At 42.5% G+C, this 24,552-nt stretch overlaps 1 protein-coding gene and 1 long non-coding RNA gene across 3 annotated transcripts in view; one reads left to right on the top strand and one right to left on the bottom strand.

Moving 5' to 3' along the window:
• Positions 1–983: 983 nt before the first annotated feature.
• On the bottom strand, positions 984–5,396 carry LOC134292600 (uncharacterized). The gene is made up of 2 exons (XR_009999858.1): positions 5,316–5,396; positions 984–1,367 (listed from the first exon to the last, which is right to left on the bottom strand). It is a non-coding gene; the product is annotated as an uncharacterized LOC134292600 (long non-coding RNA).
• Positions 5,397–8,980: 3,584 nt separating this feature from the next.
• nfatc4 (nuclear factor of activated T cells 4) overlaps positions 8,981–24,552 on the top strand; it is a 43,612-nt gene continuing 28,040 nt past the window's right edge. The window contains exon 1 of one of the 2 annotated variants that reach the window (XM_003223849.4): positions 8,981–9,309. In XM_003223849.4, coding sequence (XP_003223897.1) covers positions 9,210–9,309 — 100 coding nt within the window. In that variant the 5' untranslated portion in view covers positions 8,981–9,209. Of the gene's footprint in view, positions 9,310–12,721; positions 12,859–24,552 lie in introns of those variants that run through there. The other variant, XM_062984550.1, reaches the window with a different exon arrangement.

The raw sequence follows: 24,552 nt of genomic DNA, 5'->3' as shown, positions 1-24,552 counted from the left end.
CTCAGCAACCCAGTGATTCCGGCCATGAAATTCTTTGACAACACATTGTTGTTGTTATTATTATTATTGTATGACACAGCAAACAAAATAGATATGCTGGATTTCGTATCACAAAATCACAAGTCGAACACTTCCCAAGTGTCTAGGACTGTGTCATGTATTTTCGGATGAAAATGCAGATCCCAGTAGGGTGGCCTTTTGCAGTTGGCAGATCGTAATTTTGTCAATGTCTATTATTTCCAAATGCCGGCTGAGATCTTTTGGCATGGCACCCAGTGTGCCCATCACCACCGGGACCACCTGCACTGGTTTCTGCCAGAGTCTTTGAAGTTCAATCTTGAGGTCCTGATAGCGGCTGAGTTTTTCCTGTTGTTTTTCCTCAATGTGACTGTCACCTGGGATGACAACATCAATGATCCAAACCTTTTTCTTTTCCACAACTGTGATGTCTGGTGTGTTGTGTTCCAGAACTTTGTAAGTCTGGATTCGGAAGTCCCACAGTATCTTTGCGTGCTCATTTTCCAATACTTTGCAGGTTTGTGATCCCACCAGTTCTTTGCTGCTGGGAGGTGGTACTTGAGGCATAAGTTCCAATGAATCATTTGGGCCACATAGTTGTGCCTCTGTTTGTAGTCTGTCTGTGCAATTTTCTTACAGCAGCTGAGGATATGATCAATGGTTTCGTCGGTTTCCTTGCACAGTCTGCATTTTGGGTCATCAGCTGATTTTTCGATCTTGGCCTTAATTGCATTTGTTCTGATGGCTTGCTCCTTATTATTATTATTTATTATTATTATTATTATTATTATTATTATTATTATTATTATTATTTTATCCTGTTTTTATCTCTGTGATTGAGACGCAAAGCAGCTCACACCAGTTAAAACGACTCTGAAGACCAGGGGTCAATTCCTCCATCATATAGACCCATGGGTGACTCACATACTCCGAGCCTCATAAAAATACATGAAGTTGGAAATTAGTTGAAGTCACACAACAACAAACAATTATTTTAATAATAATGAATGCGTAAATGGTCCCGTCCTGCTTCCTGGAGGATGGACAGACCAGGGCAGGGGCGGTTTAATGGTTAAACTTGGGGGAAACAACATGAAATAGAATTGGAGGGAGGACATGGATTCGGACGTTACGAAGAAGAGACAGTATGTACTTTTCATTCTGGCTCAATGAAAGGAAAAGTGATGGAGAAAATACCAGGGGATTAAGAGACCAGGGCTCCAAGATCTTCTCTGATGATTCCATAGAGGGACCTCTTCCAGCCTTGGACCATGCTCTTCATGCATCGATTAGATATTGCAGATCTTCCTTCTTTCTTTCGTCCAGTTTGGTGGAAACCCTGGGATTGCCTGGCTTGTTAAAAAAAGAAAGAAGGAGGGTGTGGGGAGGGAGAGATTTACTGAGAAGTAATTTCCATGTCAGGCTGCTTGCAACATGGCTTAGAAGCCAGACAGATGTTGGACTCGGAAAGAGACACCGAAAATTGGGGAGAGTTGGAAGGGCCGATTGAGGTTCGGTTGGTGGGCCAGAAAGGAGGAAGGGAGGGTCCTCCAGACATCCTTCTCTCCAGGATGGGGCAGCGAGGTTCCCCAAAGACCCAAAAGGCCCGGCCCTGACCACAAGCCCCCCCTCTTTTCCCCTGAAAAGGATTTCAAAGGAGGCCCACATCTCGCCTCCGCGGGCCTGCATGCTAGAGGACGGGTGGTTTTGATTAAGTAAATGAAAAAGGAGGCAAACGCGTGCTCCGGCCCTGGGATGGAGTTCTGTTTTTGCAAAAGGGCACATGCGTCACTCTCCCTCGTGGGCCAGGGAAACGGGAAACTGTGGCGGGAGGTTAACCCAGTGGGTTTGAGACAGCTAGGAAAGTTCGAGGAGGTTTTCAAGCAGAAGCTGGATGGCCATCTGTGGGGAGTGCTCTGATTGTGTATTCCTGCATGGTCCTTGCAGTCCTTTCCATCTGTATGATTCTATCATTTTAGAGCAGGCAAAGGGAGGCATTGCCAACAGCATTGAAAGTCTTTGTATGAAGTTAGAATAACAGGGGATGCGGGGACAGGAAACAACAATTACAGTAGAGTCTCACTTATCCAAGCCTCGCTTATCCAAGCCTCTGGATTATCCAAGCCATTTTTGTAGTCAATGTTTTCAATATATCGTGATATTTTGGTGCTAAATTCATAAATACAGTAATTACAACATAACATTACCACGTATTAAACTACGTTTCCTGTCAAATTTGTTGTATAACATGATGTTTTGGTGCTTAATTTGTAAAATCATAACCTAATTTTCCTTAATCCCTCCTTATTATCTAAGATATTCGCTTATGCAAGCTTCTGCTGGCCCATTCAGCTTGGATAAATGAGAGTCTACTGTAATTTAGAATCATAGACTTGGAACAGACTCCAAGGGGCATCTAGTTCAACCCCATTCTACCATGCCGGAAGACACAATCAAAACCCTCCAGGCAGGTGGTCATTTAGAGAAGGAGACTCCACCAGACTCCCAGGCAGAATAATTGTATCCCATTGCCCACAGTTCCTGCCGTCAAGACTTTCTTCCTAATGTTTAGGTGGAATCTCTTTTTCTGCATTTTGTCACTTGGAAAACCCAAGTGGCTTTCACACAATGGCACAGTCATGTCAGTTAAAGTGCTGTCAAACTGTATTAAGCCTACAGTGTAGATTCACCCGAAGGCAACTATTTTTTTTCATGTCAGGACTTGAGAAACTCCAAGTCACTTCTGGTGTGAGAGAATCGGCCGCCTGCAAGGACGTTGCCGAGGGGACGTCTGGATGTTTGTTGTTTTACCATCCTTGTGGGAAGCCTCTCTCATGTCTCCATATGAGGAGCTGGAGCTGACAGAGGGAGCTCATCCACGCTCTCCCTGGATTTGAACCGGCAACGTTTAGGTCAGCAACCCAACCTTCAAGTCATCAGCCCTGCTGGCACAAAGGTTTAACCCATTGCGCCACAGGGGGCAACGATAACTGGACAACAATGTTGCAGATCCTAAGTCTCTCATTCAGTCTTCCAAAGGGAGTAGAGACAGGCTCCCACACATATCCAGTCCAGAGAGGCCCCTTCCACACAACCGTATAAAATCCACTGGAATATATGGCAGCATGGACTCAGATAACCCAGTTCTAAGCAGATATTGTGGATTATCTGCCTTGATATTCCGGGTTATATGGATGTGAGGAAGGGCTCTTAATTCCCTGGAAATCTGGGGGATGCGGATGAAGTCAACACCGTTCGGCATGCGCAGAGTGCATTTCTCAGGATGTATCTACACTGTAGAATTAATTGTTTTGATCGCACTATTAACTGCAATGGCTCAATGGTATGGGATGCTAGGATTTGTAATTTGGTGAGGCACAGAATTCTTTGGAAGAAGGCTAAAGAACTTGTAAAAATGCAACTCTCAGGACTCCATAGTCTTGAGCCATTGCAGTTATAGTGAGGCCAAACTGCATTTATTCTACAGTGCAGATGCATCCCTAGATGGCCGAATTATTACATTCCACCCCACATCCCATGGCAGGGAACATCCAGGTTTGTGTGTGTGTGTGTGTGTGTGTGTGTGTCAGGAGCGACTTGAGAACATTCAGTGGAAACATAATACAGATTGGGATGTTGTGTGGTTTTTGGCCGTGTGGCTATCTTCTAGCAGCATTTACTTCTGATGTTTTGCCTGCATCTGTAGCTAACATCTTCAGAGGATTTGAAGATGCCAGCCACAGATGCAAGCAAAACATCAGGAGAAAATGCCATACAGCCCGAAAACCACACAACACCCCAGTGATTCCGGCTGTGAAAGCCTTCAACAATACATAATACATTATTCATGCCCCCCGACAGTAAGACAGCTTCAACATTTTCAGTGTGGGAGAATGATATCCGTATTGCTCCATTCAAGATGACCAGCTCTATGAATTTGCTGCATCAAAGAACCCCAAGACAAAATCCAGCAATGTGAACATTGGTGCTTGAAGTCCTATGTTCAATGCTCACTCTCCAGTGAGGCAAGGCAACAAACTCAGCCTCAGGCAGTTGTGCTTAAGAGGCGGCAGCAAGGCCTCGGTTGCCTTGGTGGCTCTTCTGCAGCTGGGAAACAGCTGGATGGGTCTCCAAAGAGTCTAGCCGCCCTTCCCGCTCTTGCTCCAGAGACTCTCACTGGGCTGGCCCCTTTCTGTCTGTGGCAAGTGCCCCATAACCAAGCAGCAGCCAGGCTGGCTCTTTGGAGAGTCCCGCTGTCTGCCTTCCCATTGCGGCACCAAATGCCGCCGCACCAAAGGGACCAGTCTGGCTCTCCCGAGAGGGTCATTGGCAAGCTCTCCAAAGACAGGCACGCCACTCACCCACTTTCCACAGAGAAACATCTGGCCCATCGCTCCCCCAGGGTGCATCTACACTGTAGAACAAATGCAGTTTGACACTTAAACTGCCACGGCTCAAGGCTATGGAAGCATGGACGTTGTGGTTTCACATCTTTCACTTCCTCTGCCAAATAAACTACACTTTGGCTTTAAAATCACACTTTGCAACACGGACATATTAAATGCAAGATTAGCTATCATCCCACTATCATGCAAAATCTCCATTTCAGTCCTCTAACTTCATTGGCCCATTTTCAAATTCACATTTTTAAAAAATATAAGAGTTAAAGGGTTCTTAATAGTTTAAAAACATATCTAATTTGATGAGGCACTGGCAGTGTCTGCTAGGGAGAGCTAAAGACCTATCAGACCAACTGCTAGGATTCCATAACATTGAGCCACATCAATTAAAGTGGTGTAAATCTACATTAATTTTGCACTGTAGACGCACCCCAATATCTCATTATGAAAATACTCCCAGGCCTATATCGCTCATTATAAGAGAGTTCACCTGTTTGAGGGATGGAAAGTCGTCAGAGAAGTATTACAAAGTCTGCAATAGTCCACGTTTAGAACAACACTATGTAACAAAATGAGATTTTATTTTCTGTTCCTGGTTTGAAAATGTTATTTACTGTTTAATTGTGCAGCACTCACTTTGAAAGTAGTTGCTATACTCCAGAAACTTTGTTTTTGTGTCTAAATTGGTTGAGACCCAAGGAGATATTTATTGAAAAGCTATAGCCAAATGTGCTGTAGGATGTCCGGCAAAAACAAAGTTTTTGGCAGTTTAATAAACTTTCCCCATGTTTTTATGATAGAACCAATTAGGAAATGACATTTATAACCCAGGAACAAAGATCATTACATAGTGTAATGTATAACAACACTGAGTTACGAGTATAATGGATACTTAACCTGAATTGTGCCATCCATCCTCCATATCCCTGGGTTCCAAATCCATACATTCAATGATCCACAGACCTCTGAGGATGCTTGCTACAGATGTGGGAGAAACGTTAGGAGAGAATGCTTCTGGAATATGGCTGTACAGCCTGGAAAACTCACAAAAAACAGATCCACGGCTTGAAAATACGTATTTTTTAATTTAAAAAGTAACCCTTGTCTTTGTCTTTTTATATAAAGGAGACTGTTTTTCTATGTCATTGTACATAATGGGACTTGAGCATCCATGGGTTTTGGTATCCATAGGGGAACAAGGGGTATCTTGGAGCGTTCTGCCCCAAATGCCAAATAAAAGCACTACTAATGTCAATTAACCTACCCCTTTAGTTTTCTGTTAAAGTTAACATATTGTCTGCATTTGTCAATTACGTGACACACACATTTTGGTCTTTACAGAGAGGCCAGACTCCCAAATACGGCATTTATTTTTGTATCTAGTTTAGCCTACATAAAAAGGAAAAGCTTTCCACCACACAAATGGAGGACCTCCCCGATAATAAGGAACATGTGCCCAATTTGTCTGAGGATGCTAGACTGGGGAAATTAGATCTAGGATATTTCCTCTCACTCATTTTTCACTGCCATGGCTCTATGCTATGGACTTCTGGGGAGTTGTAGTTTTAGAACAGGCATGGGCAAACTTCAGCCCTCCAGGTGTTTTGGACTTCAACTCCTACAATTCCTAACAGCCGGTAGGCTGTTAGGAATTGTGGGAGTTGAAGTCCAAAACACCTGGAGGGCTGAAGTTTGCCCATGCCTGTTCTAAAACTACAACTCCCCAGACGTCCATAGTACTGACCCGTAGCAATTAAAGGGGAGTCAAACTGTATTAATTCTACAATGTAGATGCACCCGCCAGGAGGCGGATATTCATGGATAATTTGCAACACGGAAAGCATTTGTATCCATCCAGGGGGTGCTGTGGTTTTAAACTTTGAATATGTTTTAGTGATTTTTAAAAATACTGTCTATATTAAATTCTATTTGAATGTTTGCGTGTTTGTCTATTTTAAATTGTGTGCTAATGCTTTTATGTTAAGCAACATAAAAAGAGAGATAAAGTGGGGTATACATACAGTAGAGTCTCACTTAGCCAAGGTTCTGGATTATCCAAGGCATTTTTGTAGTCAATGTTTTCAATATATCATGATATTTTGGTGCTAAATTCGAAAATACAGTAATTACAACGTAACATTACTGCGCATTGAACTACTTTTTCTGTCAAATTTGTTGTATAACATGATGTTTTGGTGCTTAATTTGTAAAATCATAACCTAATTTGATGTTTAATAGGTTTTTCCTTAATCCCTCCTTATTATCCAAGATAGTCGCTTATCCAAGGTTCTGCCAGCTCGTTTAGCTTGGATAAGTGAGACTCTACTGTAAATATAATAATTGGGTTGCTGTGAGTTTTTTGGCCTGTATGGCCATGTTCCAGAAGCATTCTCTCCTAACGTTTCACCCACATCTATGGCAGGCATCTTCTGAGGTTGTGAGGTCTGTTGGAAACTAGGCAAGTGGGATTTATGTATCTGTGGAATGATGTCCAGAGTGGGAGAAAGAACTCTTTGTCTGCTTGAAGCAAATGTGAATGTTGCAATTGGCCACCTTGATTAGCATTGAATAGCCTTGCATGGTTGTGTCTTCCTAGATGACAGAATGAGGTTGGGTTGGATGGCCCTTGGGATTTCTTCCAATTCTATAATGTTCTATGAGACTAGGAAATTAGGGCCCTTTGGATGCTAATGCCAAAGTATCACAGCACCTCCTGCTTTAGGGATGGCCATCTGTTAGGAGGGCTTTGGTTGTGTCTTCCTAGATGGCAGAATGGGGTTGAGCTGGATGACCCTTGGGATCTTTTCCAACTGTATAATGTTCTATGAGATTAGGAAAGTGGGGCCCTTTTCATGCTAATGCTAAAGTTTCACAGCATCTCCTGCTATTATAATAATAATAATAATAGTAGTAATAATAATAATAATAATAATAATAATAATAATGATAAACAGAGGCACAACTATGTGGCCCAAATGATTCATTGGAACTTATGCCTCAAGTACCACCTCCCAGCAGCAAAGAACTGGTGGGATCACAAACCTGCAAAAGTATTGGGAAATGAGCACGCAAAGATACTGTGGGACTTCCGAATCCAGACTGACAAAGTTCTGAAACAGAACACACCAGACATCACAGTTGTGGAAAAGAAAAAGGTTTGGATCATTGATGTCGCCATCCCAGGAGACAGTCGCATTGACGAAAAACAACAGGAAAAACTCAGCCGCTATCAGGACCTCAAGATTGAACTTCAAAGACTCTGGCAGAAACCAGTACGGGTGGTCCCGGTGGTGATTGGCACACTGGGTGCCATGCCAAAAGATCTCAGCCGGCATTTGGAAACAATAGACATTGACAATTTACTATTTGCCAACTGCAAAAGGCCACCCTACTGGGATCTGCACGCATCATCCGAAAATACATCACACAGTCCTAGACACTTGGGAAGTGTTCGACTTGTGATTTTGTGATACGAAATCCAGCATATCTATTTTGTTTGCTGTGTCATAATAAAATAATAATAATTTTATTTATATCCCGCCTCCATCTCCCCCGAAGGGGTCTCAGGGCGGCTTACAGCAAAATCAGATACAAAACAATAACAAAATACGAAACATCAAAATACAATAACAAAAACCGGTCATAATATATACACAATAACCGAAAAAACAGAAACGCAGTATTAAGACATCGAATTAAAAACAATGAGGTTGCAATAGTGGATAAGCAAAGTGCACATTATGAGTTGCAAATTCAGAAATAAAGTGCAACAGATTCAATGAAGGTCACATTGGGTGGGACTAATACAAAAGGTCGAGGAGTATAATTGTAATTATGATGGGGATGGGCGATCTTAACCAAAGGCCTAGGGATGGCCATCTGATAGGAGTGATTTGATGGTGTCTTCCTAGACGGCAGAGTTTGTGCTGGGTGGCCCTTGGGATCTCTTCCTACTCTATAATTACACCCAGACAGTTGGGCCCCTTTTCAGGCTAATGCCAAAGTTTCACAGCACTTGCTGCTATCGGGATGGCCATCTGTTAGGAGTACTTTGGTTGTGTCTTCCTACATGGCAGAATGGGGTTGAGGTGGATGGCCCTTGGGATCTCCTCCAACTCTATAATGTTCTATGGAACCAGGAAATTGGGGCCCTTTTAGGGCTAATGCCAAAGTTTCAAAGCACCTCCTGCTATATTATATCACTTACTCTTTAGTATAGATCTGTCTTGAAGTGCCAGAACGGGGCGTGTCCACAGGCTTTTATAGTAAAGTAGGCGTGGCCTAATACAGAGGTGGGCGTGGTTTTCATAGCTACCGCCCAATGAGGCTCCAGGTGGGCTGTTCCATTCGGAAGGAGAAGAAGAGGGGAGGACTAGATTCCTTCCTCCTCCTTCCTTTTAGAACAGCCCAATTCGCATTCTTTCCCCCCTCTCCACAATTCCCCCCTCCCAAAGTGGGCGTGGCTTAGTTTGACACATGGGGGCGTGGTTTGGCTTCCTATTTTTGAACCCAGCCAATCAGCAAGGAGCAGCAGAGCGGGGGGGGGGGGGGGAGTCCTTGAAGGAGAGGGAAAAGTTTTTTCCAACTCGCCCCTCCTTCTTCTCCTTAAACTTTTTTTTAAATATTCAAATATTAAAATCCAAGGGAGGCAGGAGGAGGCACTAAAACCAATTCTGGTCCCCAGGTTTATTTTTTATTTTTGGTGTGGGGAAGATCAAGAAACTGGATCACTCCATTAGGTTCCATTGCCCCGCTTTCCCCACTTCTTGGGGGAAGAAAGAGGAAATCAGGATGGGAGCAGCCAACTGTGAAGATGAAGACCTGGAGTTCAAGCTCATTTTTGGAGAGGAAGAGAAAGAACCTCCTGCCCTGGGAGTCCCCTTGGATTCAGGTAAAAAATAAAAGAGTATTTCTTTGTGTCTGTCGAAGGCTTTCATGGCCGGAATCACTGGGTTGTTGTGAGTTTTCCAGGCTGTATGGCCATGTTTCAGAAGCATTCTCTCCTGACGTTTCGCCTGCATCTGTGGCAAGCATCCTCAGAGGTTGTGAGGTCTGTTGGAAACTAGGCAAGTGGGGTTTATATATGTGTGGAAAGTCCAGGGTGGGAGAAAGAACTCTTGTCTTTGCAATTGGCCAACTTGATTGGCATTGAATATTATTATTATCAATATTATTTATACCCCACTTTATCTCTCACAAAGGAGACTCAATGTTGCAACTGGCTAACTTGATTGGCATTTATTATTATTATTATTATTATTATTATTATTATTATTATTATTATTTATACTCCACTTTCTCTCTCCCAAAGGAGACTCAATGTTGCAGTTGGCCAACTTGATTGGCATTGATTATTATTATTATTATTAATACTCCACTTTATCTCTCCCAAAGGAGACTCAGTGTTGCAGTTGGCCAACTTGATTGGCATTGATTATTATTATTATTATTATTATTATTATTATTATTTATACTCCACTTTATCTCTCTCCAAAGGAGACTCAATGTTGCAGTTGGCCAACTTGATTGGCATTGATTATTATTATTATTATTAATACCCCACTTTATCTCTCCAAAGAAGACTCAATGTTGCAACTGGCCAACTTGTTTGGCATTAAACATTATTATTATATTTATTTATACCCAACTTTATCTCTCCAAAGGAGACTCAAAGTGGCTTAGCATAAAAACATTAATGATGCAAACATTAAAACAGAATTAAATCTAAACAATACAGTATTAAAAAATTCAGTTAAAATTCATTGAAACATATTTCAAAGTTTCCCAATCACAAGTAGCTCCAGAACAAAACTACTTGTGATTGCACCTGGCTAATAAAAATGCAGAAACTTTAACAGGAAGTTCAGCTGCACATGCTGAATAGCCTTTCAGCTTCAAGGTCTGGCTGCTTACTGCCTGGGGGAATCCTTTGTTGGGAGGTGTTAGCTGGCCCTGATTGTTTCCTGTCTAGAATTCCTGTTTTCTGAGTATTGTTTTTAATTTACTGTACTTATTTTAGAGGGGTTTTTTTTTGTAATACTGGGAGCCAGATTGTGTTTATTTTCATGCTTTCCTCCTTTCTGTTGAACTTGCCCACGTGCTTGAGGATTTCAATGGCTTATCTAACTACATGATAGTGGTTAGAGTGGTCCAGCATTTCTGTGTTCTCAAATAATATGCTGTGTCCAGGTTGGTTCATCAAGTGTTCCGCTATGGCTGACTTCTCTGGCTGCGATAGTCTGCAGTGCCTTTCATGTTCCTTGATTCGTGTCTGTGCAATGCTGCTGCGTTTGGTGGTCCTTATATAGACTTGTCCACAGCTGCATGGTATATGGTAGACTCCTGCAGAGGTGAGAGGATTCCTCTTGTCCATGTCAGACTACAAAGAGAAGCCATTGAAATCCACAAGCATATGGACAGCTCAGAAAACTCACAGCAACCCAGTGATTCTGGCCATGAAAGTCTTCGATAAGACCAAAAAAAAAAGTATTTCTTTATTGAAATGAAGGCAGTATGTTCTGGTGTCCCTGATGCAGCCACAAAATTGTATATATATATATATATATATATATATATATATATATATATATATTTAAAAATAGGCTAAAAGTGTTGGCATAGATATTCTTACCTTCCTACACAGCTTGAGAATGTACATAGTCCAAACCCTAAATGGTAATTTAGCCTTAATTAATATTTGCAGGCCTTTCATAAAGATGAGTGATGTGTGCCTTCCAAAGCTTCTTTTTTTTAATCGCAGGGAAGAATGTGGGCGAAAGAGTGAGCAAAAGATTTATATTTTTGTTCTGTTGACTAAAGGAGTGTCTACACTATGGAATTAATGCGGTTTGACACCGCTTTATCTACCATGGTTCAGTGCTCTGGATTCCTGGAAGTTGTAGTTTTGCAAGGTTTTTAGCCTTTTGGGGAGATAAGGCAGGTTACAAATAAGTATCACGATTATTTGATACACAACAAGATGAGTACACAGCAAACAAGATCACTATGCTGGCTGTTGTATTGAATAAAGTGTCTAGGACTGTGTGATGTATTGGCAAATAATGCATGCAGATCTGAGTAGGGTGGCCTTTTGCAGCTGACAGGTGGTAATTTTCTCAGTGCCAATTGTGTTTAAGTGCAGGCCAAGGTCTTTAGGCACTGCACCCAGTGTGCCGATCACCACTGGGACCACCTTTACTAGCTTGTGCCAGAGTCTTTGTAGTTTGATCTTTAAATCCTCATATCATGTCAGCTTTTTTAGTTGATTCTTGTCGATGCTGCTGTATTATTATTATTATTGGGTTGCTGTGAGTTTTCTGGGCTGTATGGCTAGGTTCCAGAAGCATTCTCTCCTGATGTTTCCCACATCTATGGCAGGCATCCTCAAAGGTTGTGAGGTCTGTTGGAAACTAGGCAAGTGGGATTTATATATCTGTGGAAGGTCCAGGGTGGGAGGAAGAACTCTTGTCTTCCTGAGGCAAGTGTGAATGTTCCAATTGGCCACCTTGATTAGCATTAAATGGCTTGCAGCTTCAAAACTTGACTACTTCCTGCCTGGGGGAATCCTTTATTGGGAGGTGTTAGCATTGAATAGCATTGCAGCTCCGAAGCCTGCCTGGTGGCATCCTTTGTTGGGAGGAGTTGAGAACACAGAAATGCTGGACCACTCTAACAACCACCATGTCAGACTAAGAAGCCATTGAAATCCACAAGCGTGTGGACAATTTCAGCAGAAAATGAATACAATCTTGTTACCGGTATTAAAAAACACTCTAGAATCAGGACAGTAAATAAAGAACAACACTCTGAAAACAGAGGAATTCCAGATAGGAAACAATCAGGGGCAGCTAACACCTCCCGACAAAGGATTCCCCCAGGCAGGGACAACCAGGCTTTGAAACTGAAAGGCCATAGAATGCTAATCAACGTGGCCGATCGCAACATTCACACTTGCCTCAAACAGACAAGAGTTCTTCCTCCCACCCTGAACATTATTCCACAGATATATAAACTCCACTTGCCTAGTTTCCAACAGATCTCACAACCTTTGAGGATGCCTGCCATAGATGTGGGCAAAATGTCAGGAGAGAATGCTTCTGGAACATGGCCATGCTGCCTGGAAAACTCACAGCCACCCAGTGATTTAACTACACATTATTATTATTATTATTATTATTATTATTATTATTATTATTATTATTATTTTCTGCCAAAGAGTGCTGGGATCTTATCAAATGACAGGTCTCTTCATTCCATAGCATTGATCCATGGCAGTTAAAGTGGGGTCAAACTGCATTGATTCCTACAGTGTAGATGTCCCCAAAGAGAAAGAGAAAGAGAGAAAGAAGAGGCAGAGCTCTATGTCAAAGGGACGGATAAACTGGTTTTGCAGATGCTGTGTGTCTGTACAAAGAGAGAAGTCATGCTGTTTAATGATCAGGTATGTTTAATGATAAGTCTTGCTACAAACTTGTCTGTTGGTTTTAAGTGACCCATGCTCTGCTAGCCTTGGCTGCAATGCGGTGATTTAATCCTTGCCTACTCTGTCAGGTTGTTGTAAAAAGCGTATTTAATGTCCGAGGCAGAGAAAGTAGTTCCATAAATCTGGGCTTGTTTGAAAAGTATGCAGCATGGTAGTAATCATGGTAGGAAGAGCATGCCTAGGCACCGGTGATGGAAAATATTGTGAAATATCTCAGCCAGACTATTATTATAATGGCACAGCAGCTCTTCCAGAACATTTTAATAGTTTGTGAATTAGGCTTCCATGATCATTGTTGTTCACATCTGCCTGCAAGTGGTGTAATAAAAGCATTTCATGTTATGGCCAGATATTAGGGCCCTTCCACAAAGCTGTATAACCCAGAATATCAAGGTAGATAATCCACAACATTGGCTTTGAACTGGATTATTTGAGTCCACACTGCCATATAATCCAGTTCAATGTGGATTTTATACAGCTGTGTGGAAGAGGTCTTCTACACTGCCATATAAAATTATCAAAGCGGATAATTCACATTACAGTAGAGTCTCACTTATCCAAGCCTCGCTTATCCAACGTTCTGGGTTATCCAACGCATTTTTGTAGTCAATGTTTTCAATACATCATGATATTTTGGTGCTAAATTCATAAATACAGTAGAGTCTCACTTATCCAAGCCTCGCTTATCCAAGTTTCTGGATTATCCAAGCCATTTTTGTAGTCAGTGTTTTCAATATATCAAGATATTTTGGTGCTAAATTTGTAAATACAGTAATTACTACATAGCATTACTGCGTATTGAACTATTTATTTCTGCCAAATTTGTTGTATAACCTGATGTTTTGGTGCTTAATTTGTAAAATCATAACCTAATTTAATGTTTAATAGGCTTTTCCTTAATGTCTCCTTATTATCCAACATATTGCTTTATCCAACATTCTGCCGGCCCGTTTATGTTGGATAAGTGAGACTCTACTGTATCTGCTTTGAACTGGATTATATGAGTCTACACTGCCATATAATTCAGTTCAAAGCAGATAATCTACTAATAATTTTATATGGCAGTGTAGAAGGGCCTAAGACAGCAGCGAAGTGGTTTGAGCATTGGACAATGGCTCTTGAGACCTGGGTTCGAATTCTTTGCTGTGCTATGGAAATCCATTAGGTAACCTTGGGCAAGTCACACTCTCTCAGCCTCAGAGGAAAGCAGCAGCGTCCTCTCTTTGAACAAGTCTTGCCAAAGAAATCCTGTAATCGGAATTAGGAATGGCTTGAAGGCACAATGACCGAATCTAACCTAAAACTAGGAAATGAAGCAATTTCCTAAATATAGATTCCACCTAAATATTAGGGATAATGTTTTTATTCTGTGTGATAGTGGAATTCATTGTATGGGGCTATTGTGGAATCTCCATCTTTGGGGTTCTTTAAACAGAGGTTGGATGGTCAGGAGTGTCTTAAGTGTGCAATGCTATTTGACAGAATGGGGTTCAACGCGATGGCCCTTAAGGTCCCTTCAAACTCTAACATTCTATGATTTTATGACTTTACAGATGCATAAGTTATCTCTATAACACTGTGTAACAAAATGTGAAAAATGTTCTGTTCCTGGGTTGGAAGTATTATTTCCTATTGAATTGTGTGGTACTCGCTTTCAAAACAGTTGTTACACTCTAGAAACTTTGTTATTGTGGCTGCCACAATAATGAATCAGGTTGCTGTGAGTTTTCAGGGCCAAATGGCCATGTTCCAAAAGCATTCTCTCCTGACGTTTCGCCCACATCTATGGGCATCCTAAGAGGTTTTGAGGTCTGTTGGAAACTAGGCAAGTGGGGTTTATATACCTGTGGAATGATGTCCAGGGTGGGAGAAAGAACTCTTGTCTGTTTGAGGCCCGGAAAACTCACAGCAACCCAATGATTCTGACAACAAAAGCCTTCGACAACACATAAGTAGAGTCTCACTTATCCAACACTCGCTTATCCAACGTTCTGGATTATCCAACGCATTTTTGTAGTCAATGTTTTCAATATATCATGATATTTTGGTACTAAATTTGTAAATACAGTAATTACAACATAACCTTACTGCGTATTAAACTACTTTTTCTTTCAAATTTGTTGTATAACATGATGTTTTGGTGCTTAATTTGTAAAATCATAACCTAATTTGATGTTTAATAGGCTTTTCCTTAATCTCTCCTTATTATCCAACATATTTGCTTATCCAACGTTCTGCTGGCCTGTTTACGTTGGATAAGTGAGACTCTACTGTATGTTGAATTGGTTGACACTCTGTGAGATATTCATTAAAATCTATAGCAAAATGTGCTGCAGGATGGTCCGCAAAAGCTTTCCCCATGCTTTTATGATAGAACCCAATTAGGAAATGACATTTATAACCCAGGAACTAAAATCATGTTACGTAGTGATAGTCTCTAAATCAAAGTTATGTTTTTGTAGACAAGTGCCAAAATTAGAAAAGTTTCCCTAATGCTCATCACAATTTGCGTAAATGTTTGCATTTCTAAGGCTTTCCCCACTAACTTTTCTTTGGGTTGCTGTGAGTTTTCCAGGCTTTATGGCCATGTTCTAGAAGCATTCTTTTCTGACGTTTCACCCACATCTATGGCAGGCATCCTCAGAGGTTGTGAGGTCTGTTGGAAACTAGGCAAGTGAGGTTTATATATCTCCCAGGGTGGGAGAAAGAACTCTAGTCTGTTGGAGGAAAGTGTGAATGTTTCAATTAGCATTGAAAACCCTTGCAGTTTCAAAGCCTGGCTGCTTCCTGCCTGGGGGAATCCTTTGATCGAAGGTGTTAGCTGGCCCTGATTGTTTCATGTCTGGATTTCCCCTGTTTTCAGAGTGTTGTTCTTTATTTACTGTACTGATTTTAGAGTAGCCAGTATTAACTTTTCTTTTTTTAGCTGTCTTGTATTGGGCATTTTCTTTTTCTGACGCTTTCTTCATCTTTAAAAGTCAAACTGTTCCCCTCCCAATTTTTTTGGGAATAACTCTCAGTGGTGTTGTTATTTTGGCTGGTTCTGCTGCTGCGGCACCTTTAACAAATTTAGTGGGACTTGAGCCCTTCTTTCGTGGGCCAAACCCCACCGCTGTCGGATGCTTGGAAAGCGGTCACGTCAGACAGCGAACTTAAAACTCAAAATATCACGTTTGGAAATCCAGGCTTTGCCTTCCAAAATGGAAAAATGTGGGTTGCGTGACATGGATTTCTACAGGCGTAGCTGAAAAATGAGCAGGGGAGCCGGCACTGCAGGGAGGGGACGGGGAAGAGGAGGAGGCGGTGGTGGTGGCGGCAACCGGGAGTGCATTTCCCCTTTCTCTGTTATGATTTTCCTCTTTTCCAAGATGAAATTTGGAACTCAAATATCCCCCCGGCCAGTTCTTGCCATTCTCCATACTTTTCTTACAATTCACAGTTGGAATGACCGCATCTACACTGTAGAATGAATGCAGTTTGACCCCTCTCAAACCACCATGGCTCAGTGCTGTGCAATCGTGCGAGCTGTAGGGTTGTTGTGTGGTTTTCGGGCTGTCTGGCCATGTTCCAGAAGTATTCTCTCCTGACGTTTCGCCCACATTTATGGCAGGCATCCTCAGAGGTTGTGAGATATAACACACAACAATCCTGTGATTCTGGCCATGAAAGCCTTCGACAACACATGTGAGCTGTAGTTTTGCAAGGTCTGTTGCCTTCACTGCTGAAGAGTGTTGGTGCCTCACCAACTTAAGACTCCTAGGATTCCAGAGCATTGAGCCATCACACCAGAGCATGGATCCACTTTAAATCTGGTTTCTGCCTCCTGCAGAAATCTGGGGTTTGTAGTTTGGTGAGTCCCAGGACCTGTCTGGCTGAGCTGTTTAAAGGCCCCTTCCTAAAGTGGATTTAAAGTAGCTCCAAACTCTAGTGTGTTGAGGTCCAAAGTGAGGTCAAACTGCATTAATCCTACAGTGTAGATGAGTCATGGACAAATTTGGCCCTCCAGGAGTTTTGGATTTCAACAGCCTCAAGCCCTTTCCTTTCCCCCTTATCCACAGAAGGGCCAGCTAACACCTCCCAATGAAAGATACCCCCAGGTAGGCTTTGAAGCTGCAAGGCTATTCAATGCTACTCAAGCTGGCCAATTGCAACATTCACACTTGCCTCCAACAGGCAAGAGTTCTTTCTCTCACCCTAGATAGACAGTATAAACTCCACTTGCCTAGTTTACAATATACCTCACAACCTCTGAGGATGCCTGCCATAGATGTGGGCGAAACATCAGGAGAGAATGCTTCTGGAACATGGCCATGCATCTTGGGAAAACTCACGGCAATCCAGTAATTCCAGCAATGGAAGCCTTTGATAACATATCTTTAATGTCTTTAGTTTCTTGCTGACTCTCTGCCTTTTCTGGGTTTGGACATATGATAGTCAAGGGCTGGATCTATACTGCCCTATAGCTCAGGATTTGATCCCAGATTATCTTCTTATCCCAGACTATCTGGCAGTGTAGACTCATATAATCCAGTTCAAAGCAGAATCTGGGACTGGATTCTGGGATACAGGGTAGTGTGGGACCAGCCATGGAGAAAATAATGGGGCTCGGTTGCAGCCAAGTTTGTGTCCCCAAATTATCCTTATCATGTGTTATCGAAGGCTTTCATGTCCGGAATCACAGGGCTGTTGTGTGTTTTCTGGGCTGTAGGGCCATGTTGCAGAAGCATTCTCTCCTGATGTTTCGCCCACATCTATGCCAGGCATCCTCAGAGGTTTTCTGCTATAGATGTGGGCGAAACGTCAGGAGACAATGCTTCTGGAACATGGCCATACAGCCTGAAAACACACAACAATCTTATCCTTATCTTGGCACTGCAGAAACTAGCAATCCTATATGAACTATAGGAAAGTTTGTGGTGACCCATGATCTGCTGCATGTCTGATGGCTTAATCCTTGCCTACTCTATAGGGTTGTTGTAAAATATTTTGTAATTTCTGCCTGTTTCTGTGCCCTGAATGGGTTTGGGCACATGATGGTCATGGAGAGGATAAAGGGGGCTCAGCTGGAGCCAGGCTTGTGCCCCAAATATCTTTGCCCTGGCACTGCAGAAACTGGCAACCCCATAGGAGCCGGAGGAAAGGCGGAGGTAGGAAACTGGGATGTTCCCCCCTCTTTCCCAGCGAGAAAGGTCAAACTGTCTTTGGGTATGCAGCGTCTGGTCCAAATGAAATCCAGATGGGAGCCGAAAAGGGCCTCAGGATCCCACAGCATTGAGCCCTCCCTAGACTGGCCCTGGGCCTTGAAATCCCCACCGGAGGGGAGCAGAGGTGGGATTAAAGAAGGGGGGGGGGGCAAATGGGGAAGGGGAGATGCCTTCCCTCCCCCACACCCCCTTCTCTTTCTTTCTTTCTTGCATACGGTTTCAACTAGCTTCTTGCAACAGTGCAATTTTCCTTTTCGTCTTGTTTCCTCAGCAACTGGGGTCCCTGCCAAGGGAGCCTGGGGCTTTGGGAAATGGCCCTTTAATTGGGTTCAGATGGCAGCCCCTCCTTGGCAGCCTTGCCCCCCTCTCTCCCCCCCTCTTTGCCTTCATACCTTCCCCCCCCCCCTCTTGGGTTTGTCTCCTGTCCACAAAACAGGGTGGAGGCTTGAAGAAGACTGGGCCAAGCTTGGGGAAAACTTTCTAAACCCCTTCTCCCTTTGCCAAAAGTTATCCGAAAGTATTTGTTTCAAAGGTGGAAAGTGGAGGGGGAGGGCTTTTGGACTTTTTCTTCTACTCCCCTTTTTTTGGATGGAGGCAAAGTACAAGCTCAGGATGGAGAATAGAAGCACATTATGGTCCTCCTGATGTTGGATGCCGGCTCCCATCAACCGACCTGGTGGGGATGGTAACCTGCCAGATGTTGCCACCGGGTTACAAATCCTCCCACCCCTGCGGAGCAGAAAAGCAAAAACATCCCTCTTCTAAACAAAACATGTATTATTTGCTGCTATTTATGGCGTGACATTGACATCCTGCTTTCCCTCCAGCAAACTCAAGGAAAACGGTTTGGCTCTCTGAGTTGCTGTGTGTTTTCCAGGCTGTATGGCCGTGTTCCCGAAGCATTCTCTCCTGACATTTCGCCCACATCTATGACATGCATCCTCAGAGGTTATGAGTCTGTTGGAAACTAGGCAAGTGGGGTTTAGATATCTGTGGAAGGTCCAGGGTGGGAGAAAAAACTCTTGCCTGTTGGAGGCAAGTGTGAGTGTTGCTCAACGCTCTGGAATCATGGTATACAATTGTAGTTTGCTGAGGTATCAGCACTGTTTGGCAGAGAAGGCTTGTAAAATTATAAATCTCATGACTCCATAGCATTGAGCCATGGTGGTTAAAATACTGTCAAACTACATTAATTCTATAGGAGTCCTGGTGGCAAAGTGTGTTATTAAATAACAACTTGCCTCTATGTCCATCATAGGGGCCCCTGGTGGCACAGTGTGTTAAAGCGCTGAGCTGCTGAACTTGCTGACCAAAAGGTCCCAGGTTCAAATCCCGGGAGAAGCGTGAACGCCTGCTGTTAGCTCCAGCTCCTGCCAACCTAGCAGTTCGAAAACATGCCAATGTGAGTAGATCAATAGGTACTGCTCCGGCGGGAAGGTAACGGCACTCCATGCAGTCATGCTGGCCACATGACCTTGGAGGTGTCTACGGACAACGCCGGCTCTTCGGCTTAGAAATGGAGATGAGCACCAACCCCCATAGTCAAACATGACTGGACTTAACGTCAGGGGAAACCTTTACCTTTTACTACATTAATTCTACAGTGTAGGTCAGCATTTCTCAATCTGGGGGTCGGGACCCCTGGGGGGGTTCATGAGAGGGGTTTCAGAGGGGTCACCAAAGACCACCAGAAAACACATCTTTCTGATGACCTTAGGAACCCAAATCCCTCCAATATTTTTTTGTTGGTCATAGGAGTCTGTGTGCCAAGTTTGGTTCAAGTCCATCATTGGTGAAGTTCAGAACGCTGTTTGATTGCAGGTGAACTATAAATCCCGGCAACTACAACTCCCAAATGTCAAGGTCTATTTCCCCCAAACTCCACCAGTGTTCACATTTGGGCATATTGAGTATTTGTGCCAAGTTTGGTCCAGATCCATCATTGTTTGTGTCCACAGTGCTCTCTGGATGCAAGTGAACTAAAACTTCAAAAAGTCAATGTCAATGCCCACCAGACCCTTCCAGTATTTTCTGTTGGTCATGGGAGTTTCTGAGTGCCATGTTTGGTTCAATTCCATCATTGGTGGAGTTCAGAATGCTCTTTGATTGTAGGTGAACCAGCAACTACAACTTCCAAATGACAAAATCATTCCCTCCCCCGCAATCCCACCAGTATTCATATTTGAGCATAATGGGTATTTGTGCCAAATTCGGTCCAGTGAATGAAAATACAACTTGCATATCAGATATTTACATTACAATTTATAACAGTAACACAATTACAGTCATGAAGTAGCAACAAAAATAATTTTATGGTTGGGGGTCACCACAGCATGAGGAACTGCATTAAGGGGTCACAGTATTAGGAAGGTTGAGAACCACTCGTGTAGATGCAGTTTATAACTCCCATCAATCCTGGTTGCCACAGGAATATGGGAGATGCGGATTAAAAACATCCAAAGGACCACAGTTTCCCACCCTGGCCATATGAGAAAGCAAGTGAAGCAGCATAATCTGAAAAATGTTATTCCAAATATTTGTTTGTTTAAGGAGAACGAATCTCTTCTTTCTTTATTTCACTTGTGTACTGTGGGTGGTTTTTGTTTTTAAACAAACAAAACCTGCTATTTATACACATCTGACAAGCTTCAATTTCCTAACTGTCTTCTGAGATGGAGAAAATGCAGAGTATGCAAAGCTGGATCCTTCCAGGGCATATCATGGGTTCATCTGTACTGCAGAATTGATGCAGTTTGACGCCACTTTATCTGTTATACCTCAATGCTATGGCATAATGATGATGAGGCACCAGTACTCTGGTAGAGAAGATTTAAGACTTTGTAAAACTACAACTCCACGATTTCATAGCATGGATCTGTGGCAGTTAAAGTGGTGTCAAGCTACATTAATTCTACAGTGTAGATGAAATCTATATAAAATCTAAACATATCCTCCTCGTTTCTTCCTTTGGGTTTTTTTATAGTGTCAGAAGCAACTTGAGAACATACTGCAAGTCGCTTCTGGTGTGAGAGAATTGGCCGTCTACAGAGACGTTGCTCAGGGGATGCCCAGATGTGTTATCATCCCACTGGGAGGCTTCTCTCACGCCACCATAAGCTAGAGCTGACAGACAGGAGCTCACCCCATCTCGAAGATTCAAACCGGCGACCTTCAGGTCAGCAACCCAACCTTCAGGTCAGCAGTCCAGCTGGCACAAGGGTTTAACCTATTACGCCACCACATAATTCAGCTTGATCACCTGCACTTGAGTTTACTCACAAGTATCAGCTCATATATTGGGAATAATAGATTTGCATTTGTTTTTTGTCACTTACAATGTGACACCTTTGTTTTCTGATGGTCTAATGAACACAAATTTCATTTTGTGCATAAATGTGTTAAGAATATTGTCTAGAAAATTACCTTCAGGCTATGTGTACACAAAACATAAATTAATTTCATGTTTCTATTTGGTTCCTATCTCTAAGATACCTTATTATGTATGCATGTGAAAATACAAGTATTCCAAAACCAGAAAGAAATCCAAAACATTCTGGTCCCAATAATTTCAGATAAGAGATACGCAACATATATAATTCAGTGTTTGCAAGGGGTATTGTACTACAACTCCCAGAATCCTTTATATCTTATTATGTATGTACCATATATACTCGAGTATAAGCTGATCCGTATGTAAGCTGAGGCATCATTATTCTAACCTTCTTCAATGTAAATGTGCTTACGTATCCTTCCAATAATAATAAATAGAGTAAAATATTAAATGTAATAATAGAGTAGAATAATAAATATAACAGCAATAATAAATAGAGTAAAATAATAAATGTAATAATAATAATAATAATAATAATAATAATAATAATAATAGAGAAAAATCATAAATGTACTGTATATACTAGAGCAGGGGTCCCCAAACTAAGGCCCGGGGGCCAGATGACCCTCCAAGGTCATTTACCTGGCCCCTGTCCTAAACTTTAGACTTAGGGTTGACCTAAGTCTACCTGGTCTTTCGAGGTCTTTTTGCTTACCTATGGCCTTATGAGATCGTCTAGATGGTTTTTGAAGGTCTCATTGCTTAGCTACGGCCTTATGAGACCATCTAGATGGCTTTTGGAGGTCACTTTCCTTACCTATGGTCCTATGAAACCATCTAGATGGCCTTTGAGGGTCCCTTTCCTTACCTATGGTTTTATGAGATTGTCTAGATGGCCTTTGGGGGAACCTTTCCTTACCTATGGTCTTATGAAACCATCTAGATGGTCTTTGTAGGTCTCTTTGCTTACCTATGGTCTTAGGAGATTGTCTAGATCAGGGGTCCCCAAACTAAGGCCCATGGGCCGGATGTGGCCCTCCAAGTTCATTGACCTGGCCTCTGTCCTAAACTTTAGACTTAGGGTTGACCTGAGTCTGAAATGATTTGAAGACACACAACAACAACAATCTTAATTTTGGACTATTTCATCCTAGTCCGGCCCCCTAACAGTCTGAGGGACTGTGAATTGGCCCTCCACTTAAAAAGTTTGAGGACCCCTGTACTGGAGTAAAAGCTGACCCGAATATTAAGCCGGCCAAAACCCTCACTCACTTGGCTTACACTCGAGTATAAACGGTATATGCAAATATAGGTATTCTAAACTCCAAAATGCTTCTGGTCCCAAGCATTTTGGATAAGGAATATTAAACCTGTATTAAAACTAATTATTTATATACACGTGTGTGCGTGTGTAAAGTGTCTTCGAATCAAATAAATACGATATATATGTCAATAATGGCTGGATGCCCCTTTTTATTGGAACAGTGAAACTATTCTGGGTTTTACTCTAAGTGATTAAACCTTATCTTCAAAATAGGTTCCAAACTTTGTATAGTTTTGTAATGCTTTGAATTAGGACATGGGGCCAATCCACCACCCCATGGACAAGGAAGGAAAAAAGGAAGACAGATTCCACCTAAACATGAGGAAGAACTTCCTGATGATAAGAGCTGGAGTTCAGTGGGGTCTCTTATCTTGGGAAGTTTTTAAGCAGAGGCTGAATGGTTATCTGTTGGGAGTGTTTGGATTATGTGTTCCTACCTGGCAGAACGTGGTTGGACTGGATGGCCCTTGGGATCACTTCCAACTCTTGTATGATTTTGTGGCTCTAAGCCATGAGCACTGGCCACCCTCCAAATTCTGCTGCCTGTAATAAACTAGGTATGTACTCCACCCTGCTCTGGTCAAGGTATATCGTTCCTGAGGCCAATCCAGTTATTTTGACACCCACGTCATAAAACCCCACAGCCGCCTCCCTTTCTCCCTGGCAGTAAAAAATGTGATGATAATAAATTAGGAACTGCAAAGTTGGCAGCCTTTTCACCTTGCCCCAAATATGCCGTCTGAGCCTCCTGCCTCCCTCTGCCCCAATGCTAGGGCTGGCCCTGCTCTCCAAATTTTTGTCTCCATCTGCGGTACGAGGTCAGGTTGGACATTGCAGTGTTCTTTTTTTAAAACAGCCATATTTGTGGTCAGATAATGATGAATGAATTACTTTTTTTAAAAAAGCAATCAAAAAGAGGCTTTAAATTACCAACAGATGTTTTTAAACAGTTATAATAGAATGTCTGTTCTCTTACAAAAGAGCTGTATATTAACCAAGATTACATTAAGGCGGGCCTCAGCTACCCGACTGCTGGTTGTTAGAGGGGATACTAAAATGAGTGAATTATACAATCAGAGAGTTGGAATGGACTCCAGTGACCATCCAGTCCAACCTCTTTCTGCCATGCAAAAAGACACAATCAAAGTACTCCCGACAGATGGCTGTCCACCCCTCCAGGAGTTTGAGTTAGTAATGGGCGTTCTGTGTGCCAAGTTTGGTCCAGGTCCATCATCAGTGGAGGTCACAGTTTCCCTGGTTGTGGGTGAACTACAACTCCCAAAAGGAAGATCAGTTCCCCCAAAGCCCCTCCAGTCATCCAATTTCAACATATCAGATATGTGTGACAGGTTTGGTTCAGTTCCATCATTATTTGTGTTCACAGTGCTCTCTGGATGTAGGTGAACTACAACTCCCCCAAATCAAGGTGAATTTTCCCCAAAGACGTCCAGTATTTTTTGCTGGTCATGGGGGCTCTGTGTGACAAGTTTGATCCAATTCCGTCATCGGTGGCGTTCAGAGTGCTCTTAGATTGCAGGGGAACTATACATCCCAGTCCCTACAACTCCTATAAATCATGGTGAATTCTCTCCAAACGTCTCTCTAGTAGGTTCAGTTGCTGATCAATTCCTTTGTTTGCTGTGTGCCATAGAAATGCATAGGAAAGGGTTATGGGAGAGGCAGTGGGCGGGGTCATGCAAATTCCACACCAATTGAGAGAGTCAGAAACACTGGGCTGTCTGTGGTGGAGGAGAAACAGAAAATGTAGGATGAAATTGTCCCCGAATGAAAGC

This window comes from Anolis carolinensis, chromosome 6 (genome assembly GCF_035594765.1).
Source record: "Anolis carolinensis isolate JA03-04 chromosome 6, rAnoCar3.1.pri, whole genome shotgun sequence".
In the NCBI taxonomy this organism is placed as follows: Eukaryota; Metazoa; Chordata; class Lepidosauria; order Squamata; family Dactyloidae; genus Anolis; species Anolis carolinensis.
The sequence above is the reverse complement of the archived record's forward strand: the minus strand, read 5'-3'. Positions and strand labels throughout refer to the sequence as shown.